The 13,331-nt window shown below is 43.8% G+C and overlaps 1 protein-coding gene across 2 annotated transcripts in view; it reads right to left on the bottom strand.

Annotated features, from left to right (window-relative positions):
• Positions 1–13,331, bottom strand: part of LOC134431554 (protein FAM219A-like) — a 346,687-nt gene that overhangs the window by 188,432 nt on the left and 144,924 nt on the right. For both annotated transcript variants that reach the window (XM_063179561.1, XM_063179562.1), the window contains exon 2: positions 7,811–7,907. In XM_063179561.1, coding sequence (XP_063035631.1) covers positions 7,811–7,907 — 97 coding nt within the window. The remainder of the gene's footprint in view (positions 1–7,810; positions 7,908–13,331) is intronic.

Raw genomic sequence — 13,331 nt, 5'->3', positions numbered from 1 at the left:
AAGTCCTGAGCATCAGGCAGAAATTTGAAGTTCAGTGGAGGAGGCTGGAGCTCCTCAAACAAGGTTTTTTTTAAATTCCCGGACAGTAGAGGCACCTTTGGGATTTTTTATTGAGACTTGAAAAATTGGATGTTGTAGTAGTAAAAAGACTGGCAAGAGACTGAGGTATATACATCCCAATAGTCCCTTAGGAGAACTGTTAGTAAAATGGGATTCTATAGAGGCCACGGAGGGATTAGATAAAGTGAAAATGATCCATTATTGTATGGAAGTCTGGCCAGAATTAGAGATGCAAGGAGGATGGCCTTGGTATGGGACAAAGGATAAGTGGATGTGCCAACAATTAAATAATTATCTGACAGCTCGAGGGGATACTGATCCTGAGCAATTATTGTATGTGGCTTGCTGGTTAAAGAGCGCTGTTGGGGATGAAGGGGTGCGAATTTGTAAGGTACAGAGGAAGAAAGAGGGGAATGAAGGAGGGGATGATAGAACTAGTAAAAGATGGGACCCCCTGGATTATTTGCCTCCTTCTACCCCTCCACCTTATGATCCTCTTCTTCAAGCACCTCAAATGGCAGGTCCGGTTCCTCCCCCGGCTGCCATCTCATTACCACCTGCTCAAACTCCTCCTTCTACCTCTTCAGCTTCTGCTATGATAAACCCAGTATCTCCTCCAGTCCCTTCTGCATCACCACACGGGCCTACTCCACCTGCTGTATTCTCCACCCCTTCTCCAGCTCCGCTTAATATCTACTCAGGCTCTTCTCCCCCTCCTATTGCTGTCCCTTTACCTCCTCCTAGTTGGGACACAAATGCCTCCTTGCCCAGTAAACAGCTATCAGCAAATACACCTGCTGATGGGCAGAAAGTTCAGGGTAACCCAGAAAACCCTCAAAGTAGTTTGGCATCTGAAGATGGGCCATACTGTAGCACCAGATCCAAGACCTCCAAGGCAGAGAGACTCTTTCCCCTCAGAGAGGTTCCTATGGGAGGAGTAGCGGGAGGTGTTGGCTTTGTGAATGCTCCCCTAACTTCTTCTGAGGTGAGAGGATTCAAGAAAGAGTTGGGGCATTTGGTTGAGGACCCAGTGGGCATAGCCAACCAAGTGGATCAATTTCTAGGTCCAAATATCTACACTTGGGGGGAGATGAATTCCATCCTGAGTATATTATTTTCTCCAGAAGAGGTTCAGATGATAAGGGCGGCTGGCATAAAAATTTGGGAGAAAGATAACAGTCCAGGACCCCAGGTGCCAACAGGTGAACAGAAATTGCCACTAACGGAGCCCAACTGGAACCCTAATCAGGAGGAGGGGAGGAAGGCCATGAGGGAATATAGGTCTTTGATAATACGGGGGATCAAAGAGTCAGTTCCCAAAGGAACTAATACCCAATTGGCATTTGAGGGTACACAGGAGAAAGATGAAGCTCCTGCTGCCTGGCTTAATCGCCTAAGGCGGAACTTTCAGTTGTACTCTAGAATAGACCCAGACACCCCAGAAGGTCAAATGCTACTAAAAGTCCAATTTGTTACCAAATCTTGGCCTGATATACGGAGAAAACTGGAAAAGATGGAAGATTGGCAAGAGAAGGACATTAATGAGTTATTAAAGGAGGCATTGAAGGTGTATTTAAGGAGGGAGGAAGAAAAAGTAAAGGCCAAGGCTAAGATCATGGTTGCTGTAGCTAGAGAAAGTGCAGGGTGGGCGGGTCCACCACCAGGAGGAGGCAGAGGTAGGCCAGTACTGACCGGTGCACGAAGGGTTGAGAGACCTCAAGAAGTCCCTTTGAGAGGACGACAGTGTTATTACTGTGGGGAGGCAGGACACACCAGGAGGTTTTGTAAAAAGCTCAGTCTCGATGAGGCAATAGCCAAGGAACAGGACAATTTAGGAAGGATTCTTAAGGGGGAGGACTAGGGGTGTCAAGGGCTTTTTACTATAGGGGACCCGATGAAACATCTAGAAGAGCCCTTGGTAAATTTTGAAGTGGGACCCCTAAATGAAGAATTTGAATTTTTGGTTGATACAGGGGCAGATAAGTCCTGTCTCAACAAAATACCACAAGGTATGGAAATTGGGAGACAATTTTGTGAAGTATTGGGTGCAGAGGGGAGACCATTTAGAGCATTGGTGATTGAAGAAGTGAAAATAATTGGAAACTCAAGGCAATGTAAAGCTAATTTTCTTTATCTGCCTAACTTAGAAAAAAGTTTGTTAGGAAGAGATCTGCAAGTCCATATGGGGGTTGGGATTGTTCCAAGGGAAGGGAGGATGGTAGTACAAGTGATGAAGCTGTCTCAAGGAGATGTTGCAGAAATAAACCCTGAGGTATGGGCTGAGGGGGGAAAGAGAGGTTTATTAGACATTCCACCGATAACAATAAAAATGCAGGATGATACCTCACCCATACGGGTTAAAGAGTATCCGATTTCCCTAGAAGGAAAGAAGGGGCTTGCTATAGTCATCGAGCAACTGTTGCAGGAGGGAATTTTAGAACCCTGCATGTCACCACATAATACCCCTATACTGGCAGTTAAAAAGGCTGAAGGGAAATATAGACTGGTACAAGATTTGAGGGAAGTCAACAAAAGAACCATTGCCAGACATCCAGTTGTGCCCAACCCATATAGTCTCCTAAGCAGAATTCCAAGAGAACATGCTTGGTTCACTGTCATAGATTTGAAGGATGCTTTCTGGGCGTGTCCTCTGGCAACAGAATGTAGGGATTGGTTTGCCTTTGAATGGGAGGACCCGAGTACGAAAAGGAGACAACAGCTAAGGTGGACCCGATTACCACAGGGGTTCACTGAATCCCCCAATCTCTTTGGACAAGCTTTAGAGAGTTTGTTGGAACAATTTGTCCCTGAACAAGAAGTGCAGATCTTGCAGTATGTTGATGACCTGATGGTATCAGGAAAGGAAAAAGATCAGGTCAGACAAACTAGTATTAAACTTTTGAATTTTCTGGGGGAGAAAGGACTAAAGGTTTCCCAAGGGAAACTACAATTTGTGCAATCAGAAGTAACATACTTGGGGCACATAATAGGGGGAGGGTATAAGAAACTAAGCCCTGACAGAATTTCAGGTATTTTAGCTCTCCCGGCCCCAAAAACGAAAAGAGATGTGAAAAAACTCCTGAGTTTGTTCGAGTATTGTAAGTTATGGTTGGATCAATACACACAGAGTGTGAAATTCCTGTACAATAAACTAGTGGATCCGGAACCCCTAATTTGGACAGCTGAAGATGATCAACAATTGGAAAACGTAAAAAACAAATTGTCGTCTGCCCCGGTCCTAAGTTTACCAGACCTCAGGAAGGGCTTTGACCTGTTTGTGAGTGCAGAATGAGGTATAGCCTATGGAGTATTTACTCAAGAGTGGGGAGGGTGCAGGAAACCCGTGGTGTACATATCCAAGTTGTTAGATCCAGTGGCTAGAGGCTGGCCAGTTTGTATACAGGCAGTAGCAGCAACTGCAATCCTGATAGAGGAGACTCAAAAATTGACCTTACAGGGAATTAAAGTGCATACTCCTCATGATCTTAAGGCAGTACTGAGACAGAGAGCTCCGCAGTGGTTAACCGATGCTAGAATATTAAAATATGAGATAATACTAATGAATACAGAGGACTTAGAATTTATCACATCAAATGCCCTCAATCCAGCACAATTCCTAATGGGAGAGCCTATAGAGAATTTAGAACATGATTGTCTAGAATTGGTTTATCTCCAAACAAAAGTAAGAGAAGATTTGGAAGATCAGCCTCTAGCAACTGGAAGAAGCATATTCATAGATGGCTCTTCGAGGGTAGTAAATGGAAAAAGAGCTTCAGGTTATGCCATTATAGATGGAGAAACATTACAAATTGCAGAAAAAGGGAAACTATCCCCAAGCTGGTCAGCCCAAAGTTGTGAAATATATGCCCTGAAAAGGGGACTGGACTTACTGAAGGGGGACCGGGGAACCATTTATACGGACTCCCAATATGCATATGGGACAGTTCATACATTTGGGAAAATATGGGAGGAATGTGGGTATTTAAGTTCAAAGGGAAAGAGCTTAGCCCATGAGAACCTAGTCCGATCAGTACTAGAGGCCCTACAAAAACCTATAGAAATAGCAGTGGTCCATATAAAGGGGCACCAAAGAGGAGACAGTTTAGAAGTTAAAGGAAACCGACTGGCTGATCAGATAGCCAAAGAAGCAGCTCTAGAACCAGGGGACCCAGTAAAAATTTTGAAGACAAAAACGACACCTGAAAAAGGGGAGGAACCTATATTTAGTGAAGAAGAATTAGAAGCAATAAAAGATTTAAAGTTACATCAAGGACAACAGGGAGAGTGGTTAACCTCAGATGGATGGGTGTTTTTGAATAAAGCACTGGCTCAGACAGTGCTAACAGAACTACATAAATTAACTCACTGGGGAGTCCAAGGACTATGTGATCATTTCCTAAGAAATAACCTATGCATCGGGGTATATAGCCTGGCTAAAGCTGTTACCAGAGGGTGTATCATTTGTCAAAAAGTGAACCAGAAAGTTATGAGAAAAGTAGCACCTGGAGGAAGGGAATTAGCCTTGAGACCCTTCCAAAGCATACAGATAGATTTCACTGAAATGCCCCCAGTGCAAGGATACAGATATTTACTGGTTATAGTTGATCATCTCACACACTTGGTAGAAGCCTTCCCGACCAGGAGGGAAACAGCTCAAGTCATGGCAAAAGCAATCCTAGAGAATATTATCCCCAGATATGGTATTGTGAACACCATAGACTCAGACCGAGGTCCACATTTTGTGTCCCAAACATTACAAAATATAATTGAGGCTTTAGGAATGAAATGGAGGTTGCATACTCCGTGGCACCCCCAGAGTTCTGGGAGGGTGGAGCGAATGAACAAAACTCTCAAAAATGTATTAACTAAATTGATTGAAGAAACAAAGATGAATTGGCTGAAGTGTTTGCCCCTAGCGCTATTGCGCATCAGAACAAGACCTCGGGCTGACATAAGAATTTCACCTTATGAAATGATGTTTGGGCTGCCATTCTTGTTAAGACCTTATAGCACAGGAGACTATCTGGAAGGGGAAGAAGCTACCAGAAAGTATTTAGAAATAATTGGAAGAACTCTGGAGGGACTTAGAAAGAAAGGATACCTTCCTCAAACTTCCCCTCTCGACACAAAAGTTCACAACATTAGTCCAGGAGATTGGGTTTTGATAAAATCATGGACTACGGGAACATTAATGCCTAAATTTGAAGGCCCCTTCCAGGTGCTCCTGATCACAAATTCAGCTGTGCGGACCAAAGAAAAAGGTTGGACTCATATCACAAGAATAAAAGGGCCAGTCTCACCCCCAGGTACGGGACCGGATCCAACATCAGCTTCCCCCTCTGGCATTGGACCAGAGTCTACACCACTCTCACCCCCCGGCGCTGGACGAGATTCATCTGCTTCACAAGCTAAATCACCTGAGTACACTGTGGTAAAAGGACCAAAGGATTTAAAGTTGACTCTCAGAAGGAAGAGTCAAAAAGACTGAACTGTGTGGGAAAAAAATTGTTTGTTAAGAGTTCTAATATTGCTTAAAATGTTTTAAGACTGTTCTGTGTAAATTATGTTGGTAAAATTTTAGGACTGTAAATAAGTAATTCTGGTTAAGTTCCCCAATTTATTTCTAAAGACTCCAGGTTAATCCTCTACAGAACACTCCCCTGGGAGGGGAAACCAAAATTGGTAGGGAACAGACCAAGAGAGGTTTAACCAGAGAAACGGGTAGAAGGGACTCTGAAGAGCTTGGAAGCTTTTCCTCAGTAAAGTTCCCCAAGAGGCAAGGCCGGGTGGGCAGGCTGTGTGAGATGACCCATACCGGACTCTTGGGAAGGGTAGTAATGATGGCTCTGATTGCTGGTGGTGCTCAGGGGAGCCCAGCTGAGCCGTGCAATGAATGCTACCAACCCCTCTGTGAGGAGGAAGTGAGCTCCTTGTCGAGAGTCCACATCAGTTCTAACCCTGATTGTGTTAACCTCTCCCAATTGGTCTTTTATCAAAAAAATAAGAGAGTGTATTGGATAGTATACAATACTGCCACTTTTAGGCAGCCGCTCCTAGGAGAGTGCCCTATAGGGGAAGCCTGGTTGTGCTTTGAATGGGATGCTGCTGAAACAAGCTCAGCAGATCTAGTAAAAAGCAAAGAAATGGTGAAAATGGTAAGAAAAATTGTTTGTTACAAGTATCTATATGGGTATACTGGAAAAGAGATAAACTCCTCTTGGAACACATTTCAGGGGAGCCTTAAACCCCTAGATTTGATCTTGTCTGGCAGCTGCACCGCTAGAGTGATAAAACCAATTTTCTTATTACCCAAAGAAATTGGGTCAAGTTTGGGAGTTCCTATATATAATGATTTGTTGGGAGAAATTAAACAGAACAAGCAAAGTGGAATACAAATTGAGAAAATCCAAAATTGTAAAAGCCAAATTCGGATCCCAATATCTATGTTATTCAAAGTTATCCGGCTCCAGGCAGTATTAAAAATAAAGAATTCAATTATTAGGAACATTTCAAACGAAATAAAAAGGTTAGCATGTGTAAATAATGAGGAACAAACTCCTACACTTGATCCCAGTGGGTGGGAGAACCTAAAGATTTTCAAAAAAGATGTATGGGAGAAGGTAGTTTTTCTCACTGTGTGTGTACTTGGAGGATTGCTCTTTTTACTATGCTTGTTTATCTGTTTTAGTAAAATAGTACTGGCCGTGCAGACCAACCTGAAGAAACCAGGGAAAGTAACAAAGTAAAGTAACCATGATTACCAAAGTGCACAAGGGATTTATAGTAGATTCAAAACAAAAAATTGGGAGTTGATGCGAGCTTAGAATTTAAGCTCGATCAAAGAAAAAAGAGGGGGGACTGTTATGAACAAAAATTTGGTTAATATTTTTTTGTTTTAAAAAGTTACCACTACTGCTGGGCTGCGGCCTTTGTTATTGTAATCACGGGTCGTTGTCGTTAATGGTTGTTTTTGTATTAGTAAAAGCCCTGGCTGGGGCGAGGTAATGGCCCTTCTCCTGGGTGGGGACCTTGCCCGAAGCTAAGTTTTACCTTTCTCAGAATAGGGAAGACACCTGAGAAGGTGGGGGGGGTTATGCAAAGTGACTCGCAAGACCAGAATGCTTTGTGGGACCCCCATCTCCAAACTCATGGAGAAACCCCAAAAACAACGAGCCACCTAAGAGTTGAGAGACTGGAGTGATGTCTGGACGTGAGGAACGAAGTGCTGAGCCTGCAGAGACGCGGAACACCTTCGGACCCTCTCGCCCTGACCATGGGAGGTGACCCCGGCGGTGAGAGCAAGCTGACAGAGTGGGAGGGGCACCATCTTATGGGATCAGGCCCTGAAGGCTCCCAAGAGGATCAGATCCCCAGCTCTGCCCCTGGTGGACAGAGCTGTGCATATCCTCCTCCTCTGAGTCGCCCTGGGAGAGACGACGGACGCTGCAGACCCGTCGAGCCGCCCAATCCTGAGCTGATCACTTTTAATAAAGGCATTAAAAAGGAGAAGAAGTCTCCTGGCCCTCTTTTTGTTTATTTCAGGCATAGTTTTCTTCCTCTACCACAGCCCATGATAAAGTGCCCTTGCATGTTTGCAGAAGAATTACACTGATAAAGTTCTCTGGAGTTGTCTGAGCTGAGCTGGCATGCTCAGCCATATACATGAAGATCTCCATATGGTCCCACAAGCACCTCACCATATTTCAGACCTTGGATTCAGCCTTTTTACTCTCCATCAGCAAAGACTCACCTAATTTCACTTGAAGTGGGGATGGCTTACAGTTCATGGCTACAGTCTCTCCTCTCATACCACAATCTCTGTCCAAAATAGATGCAGCTGTTGGATCCTGTTGAGAAAGAAAATGAAACAAAACAATAATTAAACAAAAAGTTCTGCAGTCTGTTCTCTGACTGTTAGGTGAGTCCATTCCCACCCACATTCAGAGGGAACAGAGAACATGCCAGTGTTTTGAATGGCTGAAACCTAGGGAAACCTAGACAAAACTTTGGAAACATGTTTAGTGTGCTATGTTTAGTTTCCGGGGTACTGTAAGTACCCTTGAAAACACCAGATTTCAACATCTGGCTTATATGATAGATAATACTGAGAATATAATATAGAGGGTGGGTCACCAGTTCAAATTCAGCCTGCTCTCACAGTAGTCCAAAACAATTTCCATGTGATGACTTTTGGGTGTTGTATGAAACACATTTACAGTTTCAGCTGAGTTCCAAGTGGACCAGTCTGCCTCATGAGTAAAACCAAAAAACTCATGACCAGCTGTGTTAAAGTCCATCTCAGAAGAAATAAGGACTAAATGAGTAAGAGAATTCAATCTCCAGTCCCTCTTGGAGAGGAGTAAAGAAGTCTGTAGTTACCAACCTGGATCTATTTGGTTTTGACTAACTAGAAAGATTTAATTTCAGTATCTGTCAGCACAGCATTTTTCACTGCCACTGAAATCCCCCTGAAAACCAAAGTTCCTCAAACACTGAGTCCACCTCATTATGCCTACTTGTAGGCAACCTAATTCAGGTAGTTTTGTACTCTATGGTACAGCATAGCAGAGGATTTAGATATACAAAGTGCCAATTCAGGCAGCTCCAGCACTGATGAAAATATGATTTTTGAGTAGTCTTGGGAATCCAGAGAGGTGCCAGCTGACTGGAAGCTAGCTAATGTTGTCCAGATTTTTAAGAAGGGCAAGAAGGAGGACCCTGGAAACTACAGGTCTGTGAGTCTCAGTTCAGTGACCAGTAAAATAATGGAAAAGCTTATTCTGGGAGGTATTGACAAATGGAGGACAACACAGCACTGGTTACAGCCAGCATTTCTTCATAAGGAGAAAGTCCAGCTTGTCGAACCCGATTTCCTTCTATAACAGGGTAAGACACCTAGTTGATCAAGGGAAGCCAGTAGATGCAATCTCTTTTTATTTCAGAAAAGCTTCTGGTATTGTGTCACATAATATCCTTCTGGACAAAATGTCCAGCACACAGCTGGATAACCATGTTACGTGATGGGTAAACAACTGGCTCAGCAGTTGGGCACAGAGAGTCAATGGGGTTAAATCAGACTAGAGTTTGGTCACTAGTATGGTTCCACAGGGCTCCATCCTATGCCCAGTTGTCTTCAATATCTTCATTAATGACTAGGATGCAGGACTGTCTTCAGTTGGAAATAGGGGTGTGTATTCTATTCCTGTCTGTGGAGCAGTTATCTTCTGTTAATTGGGCAGCTTTCTTTATCTCTTCCACAACCAATCCTCCCTCCAGAGAGATATCTTCTATTAATGGGCCATTGAGTCTCACTTCATGACTGATAAAATTACATCATCCCAATGTGAGGTGCTCCGCCCAGAGGCAAGAGCCAAGCATTCCTACCTAAATATAATCTGAGATTTGGAACACCACAGGCAGACTATTCCCACTGGATTCCTAGAGGAGCAGCTTTTTTCTCCACTGGATTCCCAGAGGAAAGACCAGCCCCATCTACACTACCACTGGACCTTCAGAGGAAAACTACACCCTTCTACAGGACCACTGCTTCAACAGAACCACATTTGTCACTCCAGGAATACTGCAGCCACCATTCAATCAGACTGCTATCAACACCCGGACCAAATGGATGTCAGGTCATATTCTGACTCTCTCAGTGTTGTTTCATATTACTGCATTTTTATTTTTATTTTCTTCCCTAATAAAGAACTGTTATTCCTACTCCCGTATCTTTGCCTGAGAGCCTTTTAATTTCAACATCATAATAATTCAGAGGGAGGGGGTTTACATTTCCCAATTCAGGGGAGGCTCCTGCCTTCCTTAAGCAGATGCCTGTTATTTCAAACCAAGACAAGGACTCAAAGGAATACTAAGTAAGTTTGCTGTCGACTCCCTTAAGGACAGAGAGGACCTGCAGAGAGACCTCAACAAATCACCAACCATATAAAGTTTAACAAGGACAAGTGTGGTATTTTCTGAGACCTCCGTTGAAGGGAGGAAATTATGAATCTGACTCCATGTTCTTAGAAGGCTAATTTATTATTTTATGATCTATATTATAATAAAGAATGCTATACTAAACTACACTAAAGAATAGAGAAAGTATACAGATAGAAGGCTAAAAGATACTAATGAAAAGCTCGTGACTCCTTCCAGAGTCCCGACACAGCTGGACGGTGATTGGTCATTAAGTAAAAACAATTCACATGAAACCAATGAAGCAAGCACCTGTTGGTAAACAATGTCCAAACCACATTCCAAAGCAGCAAAACAGAGGAGAAGCTAATCAGATAATTATTGTTTTCATTTCTGTTTGAGGCTTCTCAGCTTCCCAGAAGAAGAATCCTGGGCAAAATGATTTTTCAGAAAATATGACAGTGACAGAAAAGTGCCGAATTCTGCACCCGGGATAGGACAACCCTAGATGTGTCTATAGACTAAGCAACAAGAGGCTGGAAAGTAGCACAGGGCAAAGGAACCTTGGGGTTGATGCCTTAAGTTTTAACTTTTTATATTTTTCAGATTCTGCGCTGTCTAGGTATGTAGCTCTGAGCTTCATATTAAGTATTTGTAAGCTCTCTTTACAGGGTACTTGGACAAAACAATCTTTTTCCAGCTTGAGAACCAAGAACAACCGTTACAAGCTTCAGGCTCAAAAAGCATAAACAACGGGGAACCGAAGAGAGCAAACAAGGAGGATGGAACTTCATAACCTGAAGCTATAATTGGACAATTAGCCCCAATATGAAAATGGACCAAAACATATAAAAGTGTAAAACTTTGTGACTGGTCATCCATTTTGTGACCATTTTGGGTCCATCTTGGGTGTAGCCCTGGCCAGGCTCTTGTACTGCCCAAGGTGTATCATTTAAGGCCTTTTAATAAACACCTATTTTATTATTTTCACTTTGTCTAGTCTCTGTTCCAGGTCAGCCTTCTCAAGACATTAGGGTCCTGGTTGATGGCAAGTTGAATATGAGTCAGCAGTGCCCTGGCAGCCAGGAGGGCCAACTGTGTCCTGGGGTACATCAAGCACAGCATCATCAGCCAAAGGAGGTGATTGTCCCCTTCTGCACTGGTGAGGCCTCACCTCGAGTACTGTGTGCAGTTTTGGGCACAACAATATAAAAGACATTCATCTATTGGAGAGCATCCAAAAGAGGGCCACAAGGATGGTGAAGGGTCTGGAGGGGAAGCCTTATGAAGAGTGGCTGAGATCACTTGGTTTGTTCAGCCTAGAGAAGACTGAGGGGAGACCTCATGGTGGTCTTCAGCATCCTCACAATGGGAAGTGGAGGGGCAGGCACTGATCTCTTCTCTCTGGTGATCAGTGACAGGACTCGAGACAATGGCCTGAAATTGTTTCAAGGAAGGCTTATGTTAGATATGAAGTTTTTCACCCAGAGGGTGGTTGAGCACTGGAACAGGCTTCCCAGGGAAGTGGTCACAGCACCAAGCCTGACAGAGTTCAAGAAGCATTTGGACAAAGCTCTCAGGCACTCAGGCACATGGTGTCATTCTTGGGTTGTTCTGTGTGTGCCAGGAGTTGGACTAGACGATCCTGATGGGTCCCTTCCAACTCAGCATATTCTATAATTCTGTTTTATGATTCTATGATATTCAAACTCCTTTCATGGCAAACATCAAACTTGTAACTGTCTCTATTTAGCACCATATTAAATAAAATTGGTTTTCAAACACATTCACTTCTTCCCACTAGAAGCTAGAAACTAAATTAAACATGGAGATATATATATATACAGGATGTGTAAGGTGGTAAGTGGCAGGCCACCACCTGTGTCCAGGCTTCCCAGATAAGAACCTTTTCTCTAACAGTCTGGGAAAAGGAAAGATACAGCTGCTTTTCAAAAACATGACTCCAAGAGCTGGATGCTTCCTAGTAGTACTGAAGAAAACTAAGTCCTTGGAAACTGTAGGAAAATGACTGAGGACCCTGTGGACAGGTAACTGGGGATACAATTAGAAGAAACTGAAGAGTTGTATTGGCATCTTAACAGGAGTTAGTACAGAAATTATACAGTAAATCACTTGTTGCTCCCTGGATGGAATGTGGTTGGCATGACTTGAAACCTATTCCATGATGATTCCCCATACACACACATCTGTGAAGGGTGATGGAATGGAGAGTGGAGCAGAGTGGAGAAACCATGGCCAGACTCTGGAAATCCTTGCAGGGAAGGGAACTCAATGATACTTTACAGCTGATAAACCACATAACACCTGTCAGTCATGGGCAATAGGGGAAGACATCCTACTGCTGAGCCAGCAACTGTGGGGAAATTCTTCTCCTTAAATGAACTTGCTTTATTAACGCCTAGTAATAATGCACACCTCCATCCCAAAGCTACCTGCCTCCAAGGTATGACCACCCCTCACTGGGCATGCGCTCTATATTCTTTTTGACTGTATCTTTAAAAGCGAAGCTCAAGAATTTTGCACCAATCAGTAACAAAGGTATGCATGACTAGAGTCCCTCAAGACTCATCTAAACACAAAGAAATAATATAAAAGTCAGTTGAGAATGGGGGAAAAGTTAGGGAAGACTCCATTATAACTGCTGGGATCAGTTGATGGGCTGAACCTGTCTTCTCCCCCATATGGATGCCTATTGGGTAAGAATCATACTCTATGCATGTGCTGAACATTTTATGGAAAATTAGAGCTTGCCTGTTGTGTTGGTTTTGCATGACTTGTTTTTTTGTAGCAGGGGGGCCACAGAGGTGGCTTCTGTGAGAAGCTGCTAGAAGCTTGCACCATGTCTGGCAGAGTCAATCCCTGATGGCTCTGAAGATGGACATGCTGCTGGCCAAAGCTGGACCAATTAGAAAGGTTGGTAATACCTCTGTGATAACATATTTAAGACAAAAATCAAAATAAAGTGGGCCACGTGCAATTTTTTCTTCTAGTCAGAGAAGAGGAGGAGGTGAGAACATGTGAGGGAAAACAACATGGAGGCACCAAGGTCAGTGAAGAAGGAGGGGCAGGAAGTGCTCCAAGTGTCAGAGCCAAGATTCCTCTGCAGGTCATGGTAATGACCATGGTGAAGCAGGCTGTCCCCCTGCAGCCCATGGGGATCCATGGAGGATGCAGAGATCCACCCACAGCCCATGGGGGAGATTCTTACACTGGAGCAGGTGGATGCCTGGAGGAGGCTGTGATCCAGTGGGAGACCCAGTGGAGAGAGAGGGCCCTTGCTTCCAGGCTGAAGCAGCCTGTCCTTGGAGGACTGCACTCCATGGAAGAGTGACCCA

The sequence above is a fragment of the Melospiza melodia genome, chromosome W (assembly GCF_035770615.1).
Source record: "Melospiza melodia melodia isolate bMelMel2 chromosome W, bMelMel2.pri, whole genome shotgun sequence".
In the NCBI taxonomy this organism is placed as follows: domain Eukaryota; kingdom Metazoa; phylum Chordata; class Aves; order Passeriformes; family Passerellidae; genus Melospiza; species Melospiza melodia.
This window is presented reverse-complemented; position numbering and strand designations above follow the sequence as displayed.